Source organism: Myxocyprinus asiaticus, chromosome 23, assembly GCF_019703515.2.
Source record: "Myxocyprinus asiaticus isolate MX2 ecotype Aquarium Trade chromosome 23, UBuf_Myxa_2, whole genome shotgun sequence".
NCBI lineage: Eukaryota > Metazoa > Chordata > Actinopteri > Cypriniformes > Catostomidae > Myxocyprinus > Myxocyprinus asiaticus.
This window is the reverse complement of record NC_059366.1, coordinates 40,607,501-40,629,586: the sequence shown is the minus strand read 5'-3', so window position 1 is coordinate 40,629,586 and position 22,086 is coordinate 40,607,501. Positions and strand designations below refer to the sequence as shown.

The 22,086-nt window shown below is 40.6% G+C and overlaps 1 protein-coding gene across 1 annotated transcript in view; it reads right to left on the bottom strand.

Moving 5' to 3' along the window:
- The window catches only part of LOC127413678 (cadherin-23-like), a 315,190-nt gene that overhangs the window by 141,608 nt on the left and 151,496 nt on the right, over positions 1–22,086 (bottom strand). Inside the window, exon 9 of the mRNA XM_051650995.1 lies at positions 5,874–5,986. Within this exon, the coding sequence (XP_051506955.1) occupies positions 5,874–5,986 (113 nt within the window). The remainder of the gene's footprint in view (positions 1–5,873; positions 5,987–22,086) is intronic.

The window sequence follows — 22,086 nt, the reverse complement described above, 5'->3', positions numbered from 1 at the left end:
GTACTCTAGCCTATCCAAGCTCCGTGAAGTTGAGAAATTAGTTTTATTATTACTTTTCACTCAAAATCAATAATGCCACCAATGAGAGAGAGAGAGCGAGAAAGAGAGGGACAGAGACAGAGAGAGAAATAAGGTAAAGGGATAAAAATAAAAACAAAGGAGATGAGGCATGGGAGGGGGAGATAGATAATGAAAATCTATAAGTTATGAATATTTTGGGAGATTTCTCATGTTTTTGCTTTGTTTTGAATTGCAGTTTGTTGTGGCGATCATTGATTTCAATTTAGAAAACTATGGCTGTGGTTTATAACTCCAAATAGTATAAAGGAATCCAAAATGCAGTTAGGAAAGTGTCAAGATGGGAATGTATAAAATGTTACGCACACATCGAAAAAGCACCCAATATTCAGCAAACATCGAAATGTAACTACTGCATTGTAATATTGAGAGGGAGCCTATGCAAACAGCGCAAAGATACTATAGTGATCAACATTTATCAGTGAGAATTATCCTAATAAAAACGGATAGTTCTGGTCCAAAATTCTGATTGGATGAGCCGCTGTAAATTTGCTGATAAATGCACACCTGTGACCGCACATCAGATGGACTCTATGTTAATGTGGCAAGTTGCTACGTTGCCTGGAAACCATAAACACAATACAGTTAGGCTAATTAACTACTGTATATTACTTGGCAGAAGAACAGTTCTTTTTGATTATTAACTAGGAAAAGAAAGTCTGTCAATGTTTAATGCATATCGACTTAAAGTTCAAACGTTTTTGAAATGTTTGAAGTTTGATGGTTGTATAGGAGCTAAATAAAGTGATGGATAGATGGATGGATGGGTTAAATATAGCCTCTCTCTCTCTCTCTCTCTCTCTCTCTCTCTCTCTCTCTCTCTCTCTCTCTCTCATATATATATATATATATATATATATATATATATATATATATATATATATATATACACAAAATGGTGGCCAAAAGTTTGGAATGATGAACAGATTTAGCTGTTTCAGAAGGAAATTGGTACTTTAATTCACCAAAGTGTCATTCAACTGATCACAAATTATACACAGGACATTACTGATGTAAAAAAAAAAAACCCAGCACCATCACTATTTGAAAAAAGTAATTTTTGATCAAGTCTAGACAGGCCCCATTTCCAGCAGCCGTCACTCCAACACCTTATCCTTAATCGTGATAAATTGCTAATTTGGTACTAGAAAAATCACTTGCCATTATATCAAACACTGCTGAAAGCTATTTGGTTCCTTAAATGAAGCTTAACATTGTCCTTGTTTTTTAGTTGCTACAGCAATAGACTGGCAAGACATAAGGTCAATATTAGGTCAAAAATGGCAAAAAAAAAAACAGCTTTCTATAGAAACTCGTCAGTCAATCATTGTTTTGAGGAATGAAGGCTATACAATGCTTGAAATTGCCAAGAAAATGAAGATTTCATACAAAGGTGTACACTACAGTCTTCAAAGACAAAGGACAACTGGCTCTAACAAGGACAGAGAGAGATGTGGAAGGCCAGATGTACAACTAAACAAGAGGTTAAGTACATCAGAGTCTCTAGTTTGAGAAATAGACGCCTCACATGTCCTCAGCTGACAGCTTCATTGAATTCTACCCGCTCAACACCAGTTTCATGTACAACAGTAAAGAGAAGACTCAGAGGTGCAGGTCTTATGGGAAGAATTGCAAAGAAAAAGCCACTTTTGAAACAGAAAAACTAAAAGAAAAGGTTAGAGTGGGCAAAGAAACACAGACGCTGGACAACAGATAATTGGAAAAGAGTGTTGTGGATCTTAACCCCATTGAGCTTTTGTGGGATCAGTTAGACTGTAAGGTGCGTGAGAAGTGCCCGACAAGACAGCCACATCTATGGCAAGTGCTACAGGAAGCATGGGGTGAAATGTCACCTGAGTATCTGGACAAACTGACAGCTAGAATGCCAAGGATCTGCAAAGCTGTCACTGCTGCATGTGGAGGATTTTTTGATGAGAACTCTTTGAAGTAGTTTAAGAAGTTCTGAAAATTTTCTTTCAACTTGTAATAGTAATTTTTCATGTTATTAATGTCCTGACTATACATTGTGATCAGTTGAATGCCACTTTGGTGAATAAAAGTACCAATGTCTTTCCATAAGAGCAAAATCTGTACATTATTCCAAACTTTTGGCCACCAGTGTATATATGTGTATATATGTATATACACTATATTGCCAAAAGTATTCGCTCATCTGCCTTTAGACGCATATGAACTTAAGTGACATCCCATTCTTAATCCATAGGGTTTAATATGACGTCGGCCCACCCTTTGCAGCTATAACAGCTTCAACTCTTCTGGGAAGGCTTTCCACAAGGTTTAGGAGTGTGTTTATGGGAATTTTTGACCATTCTTCCAGAAGCGCATTTGTGAGGTCAGACACTGATGTTGGACGAGAAGGCCTGGCTCGCAGTCTTCGCTCTAATTCATCCCAAAGGTGCTCTATCGGGTTGAGGTCAGGACTCTGTGCAGGCCAGTCAAGTTCTTCCACACCAAACTCGCTCATCCATGTCTTTATGGACCTTGCTTTGTGCACTGGTGCGCAGTCATGTTGGAACAGGAAGGGGCCATCCCCAAACTGTTCCTACAAAGTTGGGAGCATGGAATTGTCCAAAATCTCTTGGTATGCTGAAGCATTCAGAGTTCCTTTCACTGGAACTAAGGGGCCAAGCCCAGCTCCTGAAAAACAACCCCACACCATAATCCCCCTCCACCAAACTTCACAGTTGGCACAATGCAGTCAGACAAGTACTGTTCTCCTGGCAACCGCCAAACCCAGACTCGTCCATCAGATTGCCAGATGGAGAAGCTTGATTCGTCACTCCAGAGAACGCGTCTCCACTGCTCTAGAGTCCAGTGGCGGCGTGCTTTACACCACTGCATCCGACACTTTGCATTGCACTTGGTGATGTATGGCTTGGATGCAGCTGCTCGGCCATGGAAACCCATTCCATGAAGCTCTCTACGCACTGTTCTTGAGCTAATCTGAAGGCCACATGAACTTTGGAGGTCTGTAGCGATCGACTCTGCAGAAAGTTGGCGACCTCTGCGCACTATGCGCCTCAGCATCCGCTGACCCCGCTCTGTCGTTTTACGTGGCCTACCACTTCGTGGCTGAGTTGCTGTCATTCCCAATCGCTTCCACTTTGTTATAATACCACTGACAGTTGACTGTGGAATATTTAGTAGCGAGGAAATTTCACGACTGGACTTGTTGCACAGGTGGCATCCTATCACAGTACCACGCTGGAATTCACTGAGCTCCTGAGAGCGGCCCATTCTTTCACAAATGTTTGTAGAAGCAGTCTGCATGCCTAGGTGCTTCATTTTATACACCTGTGGCCATGGAAGTGATTGGAACACCTGAATTCAATTATTTGGATGGGTGAGCGAATACTTTTGGCAATATAGTGTATATGGGCTGTCAATTGAAAAAACATATTTAACTAATTAATCCCACATTAAAAAAATAAAAGTATATGTTTCCAGTGGGCTTTTTTAAAAATAGGATCAAATGGGCATAATCAATTCATATCAAGCTTTAATAGCAAGAGAAACTTAAGTGAACATTGCCAAAGCATTATTAGACACTATACAAACAGTTATAAAACAAATTGAAGGCAGAAGTTCTACTTCTTACTGAAGTTTAAAATCTCATAACTATTATATTCTTTGGCTGACGTTCAGTCTTTGTCTCGCACACGCTGGGTCTCTAGTGCGGGTTTCATTTTTGACACTAGGTCAGATGACATTGAGAGAGAGTTTTCAGGCAATACATAGAGATACGCCAGATTGCCCATATCTCTCCCACACCTGGCTCACCACTTGCGGGTGAATTCTCCATTCTACGTACAGTACATCTATGTATATCTGTTCGCTTGTTTATTATGCCCGGGACATGTGTAGCGCATTATGTATAAGCGTGCACTGCTAGACACAATCAGTTTCTGTGCCAGGATATGCAGTAGAGTCCAGTATATACCTCTTGGAAATTTATGTATGGCAATTTTAGCCACAGGGAAAACCATTTGTGAAGTTTCAGAAAGTGGAAAAAACAAAACAAAACAATCTTTTTTTTTAAAACAGCGTTAAACACACACATATATATATACACACACTGATCAGCCACAACATTAAATCCACCTGCCTAATATTCTGTAGCTCCCCCTCATGCCGCCAAAACAGCGCCAAACCTCTGAGATGCTATTCTTCTCACCACAATTGTACAGAGTGGTTATTTGAGTTACTATAGACTTTGTCAGCTCAAACCAGTCTGGCCATTCTCTGTTGACCTCTCTCATCAACCAGGCATTTCTGTCCACAGAACTGCCCCTCACTGGATGTTTTTTTTTTTTTTTGGCACCAATCTGATTAAATTCTAGAGACTGTTGTGTGTGAAAATCCCAGGAGATCAGCAGGTACAGAAATACTCAAACCAGCTGTCTGGCACCAACAAACATCCATGCGATTATCTAATCAGCCAATTATGTGGCAGCAGTGCAGTGCATAAAATCACGCAGATATGGGTCAGGAGCAACAGTTAATGATTTTCACGCACAACTGTCTCTAGAATTTACTCAGAATGGTGCCAAAAAAACAAACAAAAAAACATCCAGTGAGGGGCAGTTCTGTGGACGGAAATGCATTGTTGATTAGAGAGGTCAACAGAGAACAGCCAGACTGGTTTGAACTGACAAAGTCTACGGCAACTCAAATAACCACTCTGTACAACTGTGGTGAGAAGAATAGCGTCTCAGAATGCTATTCTGAGATGCGGGTTGGCGCTGTTTTGGCGGCATGAAGGGGACCTACACAATATTAGGCAGGTGGTTTTAATGTTGTGGCTGATCAGTGTATATATATATATATATATATATATATATATATATATACACACACACACACACACACACACACACACACACACACACACACACACAAACACCACCACCACCAAAGTTTGGCCCTTGAACTGTCAGCATGGCACTGAGATAACGATGACCTGTCACACACACTCACACACATCTACTCTCACATGGTCAGTCATTCCCACAGACTGCAGCAGCAGAGGGTTGTAATAGATTTGTAACACTGCATATAGAGAGTGAATTTGTCCATACAGTATCAGAACCCTCCAAAAACACAAACACTACAAATAAGACTGCCTATTATTTAGAATGTGATGTGATAAAAGGGTAAAATTTTATAGTAACTTTCATTAGCATTATTTCATTTTAGCATGTATTTTCTGTCTTACTTTCTTTTAGATATAAACCAATTGTAACGGTCCTGGATGCTGATTGGTCAGTGCAGCATTCAGCCATGCTAACATAAACAATAATGCTTAGCATTATTTATGGTGTTACACATCTAGAAGAATTAATATGAATATAACGTTTATGTATACATAAATGACTTACTCAATATGCCCACTAAGCCTGGAAATCAGCCCAGAGTGAATGTTTATCAATGTGTAATGTGTTTTTAAAAGTGTATTTAAAGCTGCTGTATTAGTGTGGCCTTTTGCACACACTGCAAATATTTAGTGTAGAATCAATACTACATTTGGCAGAGTTCCCAATGAATATTGCATAGGGGACTAGAGACAACCCAGATTTCCTATACAGGACAATTTTTTAGATTCTAGAGAGATTCTTTTATTAATAATTTAGACTTTAGCAATATGACATTATTTTATGTTATTAATTTAACTTCATTGTTGAACTCTATACATTAGCAACAAGACTTTAGTAATGCATTAGTATGGCATCATACGAGCACCCCTTCCCATCTAGTTAGTCGCACGTGAGTCGCACCATCACTGTGAGGGTGAATCCGGATGAGTAAAGTGGGTTTTCCCTGTCCAGCTGTCCACTCACTGTCAAAGATCCGCTGATGTAGTCCAGAGCAAACATGCTGTTGGTGTTACCTGATGAACAGAATGAAAAAGAAAGGTGAATACAGGGACAAAGCAGAATTTATTTTAAATATTTAAAGGCAACATTTGGGTCAAAACATGCTTTTGTTTGCATTAAATACTGCCATATTAAACCCAAAAGTTTGTGCCCTGATTACACTCATTTAGCTTTTCATATTTTAAGTTTTGGTGGGTCGTAATTATAGAGTAGTTTAAGTTCTGTGCCCAAACCCAAAGGTTGTAGGTCAAACCCTCAGAGGCAATCTGTAAAGTGAGTTCCCTTATCACAATTCTGCCCTTGAGCATGGCACCTAACCTCAGCTCCAGAGGGGACTGTTACTATCATCTACTATGATTTGTGGGTTTAAAAGAATTAATAATCATTCCTCTACTGGTAATTAGGGTTGCATGGTATGACGGTATATAGACGATGTGCAAAATGTGCCAAATGGAAGAGATTTTGCTATATTTCAGTAGATTTGTTTGAATGTGTGTGTTCAAGGAAAGGCGTTTGCCTACACACTTCACCTTCAACTTACTGTATCATCAACTCATCATTTACTCACCCCCATGTTGATCCAAATTCATATGACCCATTTCTTCCATGGAACACAAAAGGATATGTACAGTAAGGTAGAATGCAAGCCTCAGTCATCATTCACTTTTATTGAGATCTTGAAAACTTCTATCATAAAGATCCTCCTAATATTTTAGGTTTTTTACACTTCAGTGTTTAGGTCAACAAAAATCCTCCTCTAAATAGCAGTATAACGAGTTTCACAGCATGGGCAAGGAGGAGACGGGAACCGGCTGAACAGCAACGTAAACTTTAATGACAGAACATAACTCAAACCTAACACAAAAGTGCTTTGCATCAAACAAAACAAAGACACACACACACGACACGTGTGTCTCTCTCTCTCTCTGTTGGGCCTCATGTGCTCAGATAGGAGACAAAGGCAGGCCTACATACAGTCATAAAGCCTGACTGTGGCCTGTAGGAACACTCAAAGCCTGATAACACAAACAGTGCCAAAATCAAACAAAGGGAGTCCAAACAGACTACAGATCCCATCAAGCCTTGCTCACTTTACACATAGGTGTGTAATTCTGAAGGATCGAACTCTCAGCTCCTATTGGATGAAACGCATGATAGAACGCGTCCCTCAACCATGATGTCATCGAGAGTATAAAAAAGCTTTGCTTCCAGCGACAGTATGCGCCACATTTAGTTGCAGCCTCATTGCCCAAGGAAGTAATGTACGTACCTGAACTTTGGCCATACAATCTCCATCTCGCTGGATGAGCCGAGATTTCTCCGTGTTCCACCGAGCACGCTAATGGATCCGAAGGAGACCACCAAGCAATCCGCTTCTCACCCTTTTGCCTGCAGAAGTGAGGAAAGATTTCTCTTCCTTCTTCAACCGAGTCAACTTTGCTGATTTCTCCGCCAACCCACCGAGAATCAGCGACCATACCGCCTGCCGACAGAGCAAGGAAACGGCCTCCCGTCATCACCCAAGCTTCGAGGAACCGAGTTGGAGTCAAACGACAGACGAACACACATTCTACCTGCGTCCTCATGCGACTATTGCTTGTACAGTTTACAGACTGGCGAGTCCGCTCATTGCTGCTAATAATACTCAAGGTATTATTGTAACTTACTATTACCATGAATGATATTTGCGGTGTTGTTGTACAACCACGTTGGGCGGTTTGTGCATTTCCACCATCGCGGGTAAGATCGGCAAACTGAGATTATCCATTAAAGAACCAATGACCGCAGCGGATGAATTACGAGCCGTTCACCGCATCTCTGAGTGATAAAACTAGCAGTTGCCTTCTCTCATATGATCGCTAAAACCGTCACTCTGTTCTCTCTCTCTCTCTCTCGTACTAACCACACACACACACAACCCCTCATAAACATACCCGCGCAAACATTTGGCGAGCAGATAACTTGGTGTTAGAGCCCAGCTTTGTCCCCAAGTTACTGTACCAGCGGTTACACGGCAGATGCGTTAACACGCATTAAATGGCAGACGCCATTAACCAGTCTCTCCGCCCACATTCGCAGCCACATTCTCTGGCCAGAAACTTTGTGTGATGTACTCTCCACGAGAGCCACGTCTGGCAATTCGTGCCCTCCTTCTCTCCTTACGCACACACACATACACACACACACACGCACACACACACACACACACACACACACACACACACACACACACACACACACACACACACACACATCTACACTCCTCTCATGTATTATAATCTTATACATTACCATATCTAATCATGTTACTGTTTAGTTTGTAGTTGGAAGTCGGAAGTTTATCGACTGCATTGTATTGATTATTAATTGATATTACTGCATCAATAAAATCTGTTATACTTTGAAGAGAAGTGTTTTGGTATTCTGCTGCATGCACCTGTGCTAAGGGCTGGCAGGGTATGTCAGTGCTCGGATTCAAGCCTTCATTGTTTTCCTTTTGAATGTCGATGTTCTCCGGACATCGACTTTCCTAAGAGAACAATCCTATATTGAGACTGCTATGCTGTCTGGTTAGTAGTCCCTGATTCCAGGGTGGTGCCCGGCAATATTAATCCTTATTAATATTCTATTGATTTTGATAATTGATAGTTGTCTTTGATGATTGTTGATTTGAAGGACTAATAAGCTACTGTTGTTTCTAATCAAAGTTCAATTGATTTTAATAATTAATTGTTGTCTTTGATAATAATTAATATTCTATTGATTTTGATAATTGATAGTTGTCTGATGATTGTTGATTTGAAGGATTAATAAGCTAATGTTCATTCTAATCAATGTTCTATTGATTTTAATAATTAATAAATATCTTTGATAATTATTCATTATTGCTAATAACAAACCCGCTCCTGAACGAAGCACCAAACACTCTCTTTCTCTCTCTCTCGAACTGGTATCCTGGCCCCTCCTTATCTCTGTCCCGCTGATTGGACAACTTAGCGCCAGGCATGCGTCATCACGGCCCGGCCATGCCCTCCTCCTCGTCACACTCCTCCACCTCCAGATTCAGGCCTGGGAAACCTCCGGCCTGACCTACTCCCCCCTCCCTTCCTGGAGGGGAGGTGTTGCCCTTTCAGCCATCCTTCCTCTGGCCGGCCTTCCCCGCCTCCTGGGAAACTAAGAGAGAGATGAGGGGAGGGAGAGAGAGAAATAGTGGCTTGCCAGTCCCCGGACACACTGTCGCCTGGTCCTCGGCCAGCTGGGCAGCGGTCCTCCGTGACGCTGGGCCATGGCACTGGACATCGCCTCCTGGCAGACGGGAGCAGACTCCCCCACCTCCCAGCAGATGTCAACGGCACCTCCGCCTCCTAGTGTCTGGCCGCGGCTCCTCCGCTTCCCGGCGGATGGCAGCGGCGAGGACTCAGAATTTCACAGCATGGGCAAGGAGGATGCAGGAACCAGCTGAACAGCAATGTAAACTTTAATGACATAACATAACTCAAACATAACATAAAAGGGGGGCCTGGGTAGCTCAGCGAGTAAAGATGCTGACTACCACCCCTGGAGTCACGAGTTCGAATCCAGGGCATGCTGAGTGACTCCAACCAGGTCTCCTAAGCAACCAAATTGGCCCGGTTGCTAGGGAGGTTAGAGTCACATGGGGTAACCTCCTCGTGGTCGCTATAAGGTGGTTCTCGCTCTCGGTGGGGCGCGTGGTGAGTTGTGCATGGATGCCGCGGAGAACAGCATGAAGCATCCACACGTGCTATGTGATAAGAAGCCACGCGATAAGATGCGTGAATTGACGGTCTCAGACACAGAAGCAACTGAGATTCATCCTCCGCCACCCGGATTGAGGTGAATCACTACACCACCATGAGAACTTAGAGCACATTGGGAATTGGGCATTCCAACTTGGGAAGAAAAGGGGAGAAAAAAAACATAACATAAAAGTGCTTTGCAGCAAACAAAACAAAGACGAACACACAAAACACATGCATCTCTCTCTCTCTCTCTCTCTCTCTCTCTCTCTCTCTCTCGAGAACTGGCATCCCATCCCCTCCTTATCTCTCTCCCACTGATTAGACAAGTCAGCATCAGGCATGTGTCATCACAGCCCGGCCACGCCCTCCTCCTCATCACAAGCAGACTAAGATAAAGTAAAAAAAAATAAAAATAAATAAATAACGCTTCCTCTTCTGAAATGTCTTTCAGACAGCAAGTGTGCACTTTGCGAGTGGACCTCTCCCTTGTCTGGGATGGCAGAGAATAATATCTTCAGACTCTGGGAAGAGCAGTCCTGTTAATTAATCTGTCACTCCTGAGATATCATGCTGGTTTTGGGTAATTACTTTGGTGCTCAGAAGCAGTGGCCCAAACTTCAACTACAATAGAACGTTAAACTGTGGCTTTTCATTTTGATACTCCGTCTATAAACTGTTCATCTCATTAACACCTCACTTTGCTTAATTATATGATACTTCAGTAATTATTTTATTTCGTATCTTTCTTTCTCAGTCCATCTTGCACAGCTGCACTTTTTATTCACCACATGCTAATTAAGTCCAGCAAATTCAGATGGCACATTCAGAGCAATACAAATACTGTCTGTTACAACCTACTTTCCTCTCTGAGACCTCACCACCCATAAAATCATGTACTTCTAAAAATCACCAGCCCCCATCACTCCTTTCATCCAGCTCTCCATTGCTCTGTTCTCTATAGAGCGCAACAGTGCCTACCCACATTCTCAACCGTCTTGTATTTTTACTATTAATTGTTTGCCAGAGGGATTTCATAAAATACTTTATAAAAGAGTTCTAAGCCATAAACCAAACTACCCAGCTCTGAGGTGTATCACAACATAAACTTTGATTTGAAGCAAAAAAAAAAAAAAAAAAAGTATTTGAAAATTGGACAAAAAAGACAAAGGTACTGTGTACTTAACGTCTTTAATGAGGGAATGAACTACAATCCCATGAAATATTGCATATGATGGAACTGATTAAAAACTATGGGAAAATATATACCTATTGATTTAAAGTTGTCGATTATAAGTATAAAAACAATACATTTTACATTTATTGCAAAATATTCATATACAGTATTTAAAAATATATAAGTAGTTGTGAGAATCATTCGCAGTGGGTCATGGACAACATGATCACATGAGAAGTCGGGATTATCTCTGCCACATTATGCCAACAAGCACCATTTCCTATCAAACATTTCTACATCAGCTCCAGTGTGTTTACCTTCCCCTGTGGAGCGACCGGAAGCACATTGAGACAGAGTGGGAGACCTGGGTTCAGATCCCATGTTGAAACCAGGAAGCAATCGCATTATCAGTCATGAGCGTGATTCTGAGGTTGCATTTTTCCCTTTAGCATGACCTTTTTACTCCACTGATGGTTAAGTTCAGGTTTGGGGTTTTGGTTTGGGGGTAGATTTTATAAAATATGCATTTCTTTTCACTATATTACAACCTGTACAACTCAAAACATCTAGCTTCACAACTTGCTTTTGGTGCCTATCTGTGGAGAATACATCCGGAAAATACAGTATATATGTCACATGTGTCCTTAAGCCCAGTTATACTTACCATTTTGGCCACTGGGGGCATTGTTTTGCATTTCGGCAAGCAAAGACCACATTTTTCTAAAGAAAATTTAGGCAGATGCTATTTGCACCCTGGTGCAAATAATGGTATATGCTATTTACACACCAGTGCAAATAGTGGCAGATATTATTTGCACCCCAACCCTTGTGCTAATAATGGTAGATACTAATTGCACCCTGGTGCAAATAGTGTCAGATGCTATTTGCACCCATATTTAAATACTAACATACAGTATGGGCATCACTGCAGTGTGTTTATTGTGTTTATTTAGAGTCCCACAGACACACTACATTAACTTCAACCCCTAAAGCTAACCTCAACCTTACCATAGAAAAATTACTTTGGTTTTACTACAGTAACCATGGTTTCACGCGGGAACGAATGCAATCGACAGACCCCACATCCAGATCAAACCCTTCTCTGACATTCTCCCCGACATTCAGCATGACCAAATCACTGTGATGAAATCAACATTTTTATTCATTTTTATCTATTATTTTAAGTAGTACTAAAGGAAATATTAAGAATGGAAACAGGAAACTGAATGGGAAAAAGAGTGGGACAAAACACGGATTTGAACCACGGTCGCTAAGACAACATTACACATTTACACACTGTCTTTACACCCCAGGCCACTGCAGTAACATCTTTTGGTTAGTTTGTCATATATTTCTGTGGTTCCACCAGACTTTTGGGGTGCAAATAGCTGCTCTGTGTGGCAGATGCTATTTACACAGTGTTGCAAATAGACACTCCAAAAAAGTTAACCTACTTTTTCCGATTTCACTGATCAGTGATCTGTGCTTTGTTTGCCATGATTCTCTGCTGGATCTTATCTCTTCAGAATCAAGGGTAATGTAGTTATTTACCACAAATTCTGCAATTAAATGATATTTCTTAAAAATGTAATTAAAATAATGCGGTCTGAATGTGACAACAGAAACACCACAGATTAACAACCTCAGAGCTCATGGCAGGTCTGTCTTTAAAGGTGCATATGTTATCGTTAAAAATTCCTTTTCTCCACCTCCCCATTTCTCCCCATTCCCCAGTGCTCAAACTCTCATTCTTCAATCAGGCCCATCTCAATAGTGTTCACTATTGTTATGCTAAATTGGACATAGCCACATCATTGCAGCATTGGTATAGGATTGAGACTGAGCTTGTTGAGCATGTATGATTAAGAGCTACCCTGCAGAGATAGCTGTGACTTATAAATTCAAATAGCAACCTGAACCATCTGCATAATGAAAATCAAACAATGGGAGTACCCAGATTGATTGAGAAAGCGAGAACTGAGTGTAAGCGAGCGCAAATATATTGGCTCCTCAGGGCATTGGCAGCAAATTAGAACACACACTTTAATTCACTTTCCCAAATGCCCAGTGTGAGATCAAATGTGCGACTAAAGGCTGTGGCGACCTGATGTATTCATTAAAATTAGCATGTTTGGCTGTTCACTGGAGTAAGACCACTGAAGAGACTGCTTATTTGAAAATGATAATAATCCTTATCTGGGAATGCATATGTATTTTTTAAGGTGAGGAGGAGATGCTGAGTCATTTCAGAGATGGCCGTGAGCATGTACTATTCATAGACTTAGCATTATAGTTTTATGATCACATACTATTGATGCGGAGAGAATTTATGGACTTGAAATATATTCTCACCACACAATGATGAAATGTCACATAGCTTCCCTTGCAAAACTATATTAAAGCAATAGTTCTCCCAAAAGCGATAATCCTGATATTATTTACACACCCCGAATGTCATTCCAAACTCATATGCTATAATTTTTCCATCTAAAAAGGACAAAAAAATACTGTAAAAATAGTCCATATGACTCATGTGCTTTCACGCCACACCAACATTTATCACAAAGGCATTAAATAAATACTCAGGATTAACAACAGTAACACATAATAATAATCATATGTCTGCCTATGTATTTTATTTATGTATTATTATTAATATTGTTGTTTTATGTTTTTCATGTATTTATATTTTTATAATATTATCTTATGATATATATATATATATATATATACACACACACACACACACACACACTACGGGTCTGTTGAATGCTTGATTCTGATTGGTTGACAGACGTTCTAAGGTGTGCAATTATTTTTCAGGTAAACGCAGAGCTATAAACTAGTTCCAGGTCTTGACCGCACAAAGGTTCCATATCACTTCGCCAAATTATTTCAGTTATTTCAAAGAGCCTTACAGGCTACCACAACAAAATAACCAATTAAAACAAAGACATTGGTTAAGTACATTGGATAAGAATGACAAACAATGTCTATAATATCCTACATTTATTTCAATTTCGATTGAAAAGCATCCTTGGGCTCCCTCTCTTTCTATTTCTCTCGCTCTCTCTCTCTCTCTCTAGTTCGCTCTCGTTTCACCCACCCACACACACACACACACACACACACACACACACCATACATGCTACCACAGCAAAATCACCATATAAACAACGACATTGGTTAAAGTAAATCGGTTAAGAACGTCAAACAGTTTCTATAATACCCTACATTTATTTCAATTTCGGTTGAAAAGCACCCTCAGGCTCCTCATCTCACCTGCACTTAGACACGCTCACACACACATACATGCACGCACACACCCACACCCACACACACACACACACACACACACACACACACACACAGACACATGCACTACCTTATTACTCCAATGCCAAAAAGCAGCACATCCTCCATTGCTAGTTCTAAAGTTACATTTTTGAACTAGCAACGAAGGCTTGAGCTGTATCAAAGTTAGATACACTTGATCAATTCCACAGTTTCTATATTATCTGAAATATCTGTGGGAAATACCCTCGTGATCCCCCTCCCCCACTCTCAAACTCTCACACATGTGAACACACATACATTATACGCATTACGCACAAACTTACTCGCAAGCGAAAAACAGAGCCGTCTTGTCAGCGCACACCTTCATCTCAGTGGGGTTGAAAACAGTTGTTTAAGTTTACGTTAAGGTCATCCGCTGTGTGTCGTGACTACATTACCACCTCGGGTGTGCATAATTTTTAGATAATTCAATGGTCCGTCGTCAATTATTCCTTACATATATATACAGGGGCGTAGATTCTTGGGGGGAATGGGGGGAGGTATATATATATATATATATATATATATATATAATAAAAGTAGTCCATATGACCCATCATTCAAGAACATAGGTTTTCATCCCACTGCTACGCCGATGACACTCAGCTCTACTGGTCTTTCCAGCCCAACGACCCCACAGTGACTGCTTGGATCTCGGCCTGCCTGACAGACATCTTGGCCAGGATGAAGAAACATAACCTTTAAGTCAACCCAATGAAGACCGAGCTTCTCGTCTTTCCATCCAACCCTGCTGTTGAACACCACATCACCGTTCAGCTAGGTTCATCTACAATAATACCATCCAAACGGTCTGAAATTTAGGAGTAACCATCAACAACCAACTCAATTGCACTGACCACATCTCAAAAACAGCCCAATCATCAGGAATATAAGCCCCTTCCTCTCTGAACAAGACACATAACTCCTTGTTCAGTCTCTTGTCATATCTAGACTGGACTACTGTAATGCTCTGTTAGCCGGCCTTCCTGTATGTGCAATTAGGCAAATGATCCAGAATGCAGCAGCACGTCTGGTCTTCAACGAACCCAAGAGAATGCATGTTACACCCCTCCTTATCTCTCTAGACTAGCGGCAGCTAGTTGCTGCACGTATTAAGTTCAAAGCTCTAATGATGGCATACAGAACAGTCACTGGGTCTGCTCCAGCTTACCTAAAATCATTCCTGCATGGCAATGTTCCCACCAGCATTCTTCATTCTGCAAATGAGCAGCGCCTTGTCGTACCAACACAAAGAGACACCAAATCACTTTCCTGGACTTTCAGCTTCACTGTACCACGGAGGCGGAACAACCTTCCCAAGTCCATCAGAAAAGCAGACTCTACTACTACTACTACTATTACTAGTACTACTACTAATAATAATAATAGGGACTATTTTCTTCTTCTTCTTCTTCTTCTCCTTCTTCTTCTTCTTCTTATTATTATTAATATTATTATTACCAGAAATAAAGGCTAGAGTTAGAAATACAATCATATCTGTTCAGCATAAACCATCTCTCATCATAATTCAAGGTATTTCAAATGTATCTATTTTCTTAATGTACTATATACTCCTGGTCTTAGCATGCATGATTGATCAGTACCTATAATTAAAAAACAAACAAACAAAAAGTTTGTCTTCACAAACTTTTATAAAAAATGTAAAAACTTTGTCTCTGAAATGACACTCCTTTGGATGATGTCACAAATCCTTTAAATATCATCTTGCTTTACTTATACAGTATCTTGTAAATATATCCGGCTACAGAACTAAAATGGGATGTAAACAGCATTGTTGACAACATATTTTAGAGGAGTGCTAATTTACAGTGATTATAGTTAAAAATGTTAGCAAGCCAGCAAAGTTAGTTAATATTCTGTAGGCATTGGTTATCCACATAGAATAAGAAAAGATTTAGGAAAATTAATTTATTATAGCCTATATTTGAAGAAACATGGCCCTGTTTGTGTTGACACCCTGCCTCCAAAACAGCACTTGTTAAACTTCTGTTTGTGAAGGAGCTGCAAAATCAATTAAAGTCACAGTCCATCATCTGCACGTCTGAGCTTAGCTGAAGCGCACACTAAAGAAGAGGAATGAATCTTGACTACCCTCAGCCTCTGTTACCACACCACCTGCTATCTCTATGTTTCAGACTGATTTACTACAAGAGACGAGTCACCAGCCTTGATCTTAGCCATGCTAACAGAGCGACACAAATTAGCTCACAGTTATGGGTTAGCAAACCTGCGCAGCAGATAGCAACGCTTTGTCGCATATATCAAGCCAGTCAGGCAACAAATTAGTGGACACGCCGTGAATTACTGAATAATTTCATTAGGCTGTCAGCAAGCAGGTGAGGAATCGCATCAGGGGTGTGGCTCAGTGTCAGCGGAAATAAACCTGAGAGGAAAAATTTCCAAATATAAATTGTGGGTTTTAAAATAGCAAATTATGGTACTTGCTGTCCCGTAATGATGCCAAATATTTATTTCAATTTGTAAAACCTTAGAAGTGCTTTTCAATGAAATGGTTTACAGCAGGGGTACTCAATTAAAGTTTCAAGAGGTCCGGTCTCTACATTTCCTTCCCAGAAAAAGTCTGGATAATAGTACGTAGTTTACACAGTGTCATATGGCTATGAAATTATATAATATATATTTTTGAATACTTTATATAACTTGCCACGTTGGCAGCAATAGTACTTTGTAAAAACAATAAATAAAAAAAAATTCTAAACAGTCAAAATAGTCTCTTCAAAACTGGGCAGGGATGAGGATATTGGGGGCCCAGAGACAGCCAAAGTAGTGGGGTCTGAGGGATCTTCTACTAAAAGATTTAAATATTTCATCAAGGCTTCATTAGTCGAGGGCACTTGGATATGAATATTAAAAGATAAGATCAACAGTTCATTTTGAAGCTGAATGTCAGCAGTCCAGTTTTTGTATTTAAATATTTTTACATTCAGAATATATGGGACATAGGAGGCCTTTTGACAGATAAAAGACACTGTATAGGGATGGACCATTTTTATATTTTCCTTAAAGTGAGCATCTAAGGACGTAGCGCTGGACACGCTTTATTTCTGATCCACGTGCATATACACATATGCTGCTTACACAATCACTTAGCCAAGTGTCAGAAAACTAGCACAAAGATTTAGATCTCGGTCCGGGCTGAATTGTCCGGTCCGGATCCAGACCAGAGTCCGCCTATTGAGTACCCCTGGTTTACAGAATATATAATTTCTATAAATATATTGTATATCTCTATTCAAAGTTTCACAGAAGAAAGCCTTACAGGTTTGGAATGTAACGAGGGTGAGTCAATCTATATATACTGTATGTACTGTATACTGTACATAATAGAACTTTGGCAAAAAGTTGAATTTTAAGAATCTAGTACTGAAAAACCCATATATATCATTTTGAATATTAGTGAACATGTGTACCTTAGTATCAATGGTGGTTACAGCCCTGCATTTTCCAATTTATTGTGATTAATTTATTGCTCCAGTGCTTAGCAAATGAGAATGACATATGTATCATTGAATTATTTGGAATAAAAACATGCTAACTAGAGCCACACTATTTAGTCATATTCCACTGACAAACAGCTTCATGCAAGTTCCCTGCTGTACGTCTGCTGTAATAGTGTCAGAGCCTAGCGCACTAGTGTAATAAACGAGGTGGGCATGATGACAGAGGCTGGGGCACAGGAGATTAACCCGAGGTCAGGCCTGTCTGTAGTCTCTACGTACTGGGCCAATGCCAATCCATTGTTGGACAGAGAATGGGGTGATGGTGGGGGCACAGAAAACGGGTGAGGAAGCATAGCCCTCTGGGAAATTATGGACGATTGGGGGCAAAAGGCGGTGAAAGGAGGAGGAAGTGGACAAACTGAGTCCCGGCAAATGTGACTGTGTATGCTTGTGTAGCCCCTGGTGTGTCACTCTTGCACAGGTATACACACACACAGTCCCTTGAATGAATGCTCCAGGTTCAAACCAATTTCAGCTCAATTAACAGCATTTGTGGGAAAATGTCAATTTCCACAAAAAGATAATAATAATTTCAAATCATTCCCCATTTATTTAAAAAAAATTGCATTACAGTAAGGCTTTGACAATGGAAGTGAATGGGGCCAGTCCATAAAATGTCAAATACACACCGTTTTAAAAGTATAGCTACAAGACGTAAACATTATACATCTTAGCATAATTTTAGTGGGGGGTTTCTATATAATAAAATTGTTTACTAAACTTATCTGTGTAAAGCTATGTTCAATATTACAACTTGATTGCCATGACAACAAAACCAAGTAATCCTGGTATATCCCCGATATACAGTAACTTTACACAGATAAAGTTAGTAAGCTACTAACTAAAATCATGTTAACATGTATAATGTTCATATCTTGTTGCTCTACTTTTGAAACCGTGTGTATTTGAGCATTTATGGACTGGACCCATTTACTTCCATTGCAAGTGCCTTTGCAAGTGCCTTTTTTTTTAACAAACGAGGGACGAGGGATTTTTTTGTGGTAATAAACATTATGCCACAAATGTGGTCAGTTGAGCTCAACCTGTATTGAACTTCAGAATAATGCACAAATATGCAAACAATGTGCACTTCAGTCTGTATTGTAATGTATATTCTTTCATATGTGTAAACTTTACATTTTTCTCTGGAATGTGCCTTTATTTTTGGAATAAGGCAACAATAAAAATTAGACAGAACTTTAAAAGGAATAGTTCACATAAAATAAATAAATAAATAAATAAAATCAGACATTTTTGTTACGTTATAAGGATGGGCAAGGAGGAGGTGGGAACCAGCTGAGCAGACAACGTAAAATGTAAAGATATAAATGAACTTAAAACAACATAAAACATAAGGACACAGACACACATGCAGCGCGGTTAGTGCATCTCTTTCTCTCTCTCAAACTGCCATCTCCGGCCCCCCTTTATCTTTCTCTCCTGCTGATCATCTGATTCAGTGCTTCCCGTGCACCCTCACAGCCCGGCCACGCCCTCCTCCTAGTCACATTCCTCCCCCGCCCGATTCCGGCCGGAGCGCCACCGGACTGACCTACTCCCCCCCATCTCTGGAGGGGAGAAGCTGCCCTTCAGGCCGTTCCGTAAACCGGTGGTCCACCCCGCCTCCTGGGAACCCAGGAGAGACGAGGGGAGGCGTGGGGAGAGAGAGAGAGAGAGAGAGAGAGAGAGGAGAGAGAGAAAAACTTCCTCGCCGGTTCCTGTCACACTGTCGCCCAGTCCTCAACCACTCCTCTGCCCTCTGGGAGACGACAGCTCACTCCTCTGGCGGACAGCAGCGAGCCCTCCGACCCCTGGCGGACGAAACCCCTCCTTCCCTTCTCGGAGGACGGCAGCGGTTCCTCCGGCTCTCGCTGGCCAGCAGCGACCTCTCCGTCCCCAGGCAGATGGCCACGGCTGCTCCCCTGGCGGGTGGCAGCAGCGAGGACTCCGCGACAGCGCATCCCTCCTCCCTCCTGGGATTCAGCACCACTGTAACAGTATAAGGACAGGCAAGGAGGAGGCGGGAACCAGCTGAACAGTCAACGTAACATTTAATGATATGAATTAACTTAAAACAACATAAAACTTAAGGACACAGACACACATGCAACACGGCCATGTGCGTCTCTCTCTCACTTGAACTGGTGTCTCCGGCCCCCCTTTATCTTATCCCGCTGATCATCTGATTCAGCACCGCCCGTGCACCCTCACGGCCCGGCCATGCCCTTCTTCTCATCACAATTATTTACTCACCCTCATGTGTTCCAAACCTGTATAACATTCTGTATTCTTGTATACTTTCTTTATTTGCTCTTATTGTGGCCTCTCCTCTTCACCGATGCCAGTCCAATCAGAGAGACAGAGAGTGCTGAGTGGCAGCTGCTCTGCGACTGGTCATCCATGAGGGTTCAAAGCAGCCATGATGGCTCTAAATTGCTTTGTGTGCTTCAGTGGCTTGAGCAAACTGCCAATATATGGCGACAGCAGTCGACTACACGGACCACTGTGCCCTCACCTGTCACCCACACCTGCGGAGGACGAGACTAGACAATACTGACACACACAAACACACACATAATTCACACATCCGTTTTTCTAGACCTTAGACACAGACTTTGTCAAAACATGAACAAATAGTTTAATTCTAAAAGCAAAACATATATCAACACACAAATCCTTAATGTGTCACATACACACACAAACAACACAAAAATCAATGATTTGTAATTTGCTAGAGACCAGATCGTGATCAATTGTGAAGCATTTGAACATCTTGAAATAAGCACAAGAGCAAATGAGAGCTGTTGCTTCATGAAAACTTCAAGTATAGCGCATGATATGTATGGATTTCTTTTATGGTATTTTTTTGGTGCTCGTTTGTCCTTTTTGGAGCTTGACAGTATAAATGACTATCCATTTTCAATGTATGGAAAAGAGACATTCTGCAAAACATCTCACTTTGAGTTCTATGAAAGAAATAAAGTCATACATGTTTGAAATGACACAAGGGTGAGTAAATGATCATTTTTGGGTGAACTATTCCTTTAATTATACTGGTTTCTCCAATTGTTTTTTTTTTTTTTTTTTTTTTTTTTTGAATCACTGTATTACTTTAGTGTCTTCTTGTGTTTCTTTCCATCTTTCAAAAGGCACAGCAAACAGCCAACACATCTAAAAAACAAAGTGTGTTGAGTGAAACTAATGGAGCTGAAGTACTTCAGAATTACAGCCATCACTGTTTCAAGCTGCTTGAATAAATTTTTGCATTTAGTGGATTGTGTGTGTGTGTGTGTGTGTGTGTGTCTAGTAGTGAACTGGAAAATGAAAAGCTAAAGCAACCACAACTTGCGCACATAAAAACACAGTATACATACAGTATATATGCACACGGACCCTGTCTCTTTTATTCCAATACTAAAATGCTTCTAAGAAAGGAACATATTGTGATATTTGCAGCTTAGTCTCAGCCTCAGAAGGCACACCTACAGACCACCTCCAGTCTGTTCACTGACCGTCTGATGCGTACTGCTCACAAACATAGCAAGATTTAACTGAAATTGCCAGTTTCAATCTGAATGGCTTGGTCTATCTTTTTGTCTCAGATCATAAAAAAAGTCCCACATTATATACCAAATCTTGTTGTTGTTGTTTTTTTCCTGGTTATTATTAATTGGGATTGGAGTACCACAATAAACTGCATCTGGGATTTCATTCAGTTTGCACTCTTGTAGTCTTTGTATCTGAGCCATCCAGTCACAGTAAAGAAAGAAAAAAACAATTTTAAAAACAGTAAATATACATATGATGCGAGATCCAGCTTTTGACATTAAGGACAATTGAGGGACACAAGGTGCAAACATTAATTCATGCTCAAGAAGGCGACACACTACTATATGCATACTATACTTTATGTAAATATAAACACAATCAATAAAGTTAGATTTATGTAATATATATATATATATATATATATATATATATATATATATATATATATATATATACACTGATCAGCCACAACATTACAACCACCTGCCTAATATTGTGTAGGTCTCCCGCATGCTGCCAAAACAACACCAACCCACATCTCAAAATAGCATTCTGAGATTATTTTCTTCCCACCACAGTTGTACAGAGTGGTTATCTGAGTTACCATAGACTTTGTCAGTTTGAACCAGTATGGCCATTCTCTGTTGACCCTCTCATCAACAAGGCATTTCCGTCCACAGCACTGCCCCACACTGGATGTTTTTTTATATTTGGCACCATTCTGAGTAAATTCTAGGGACTGTTGTGCATAA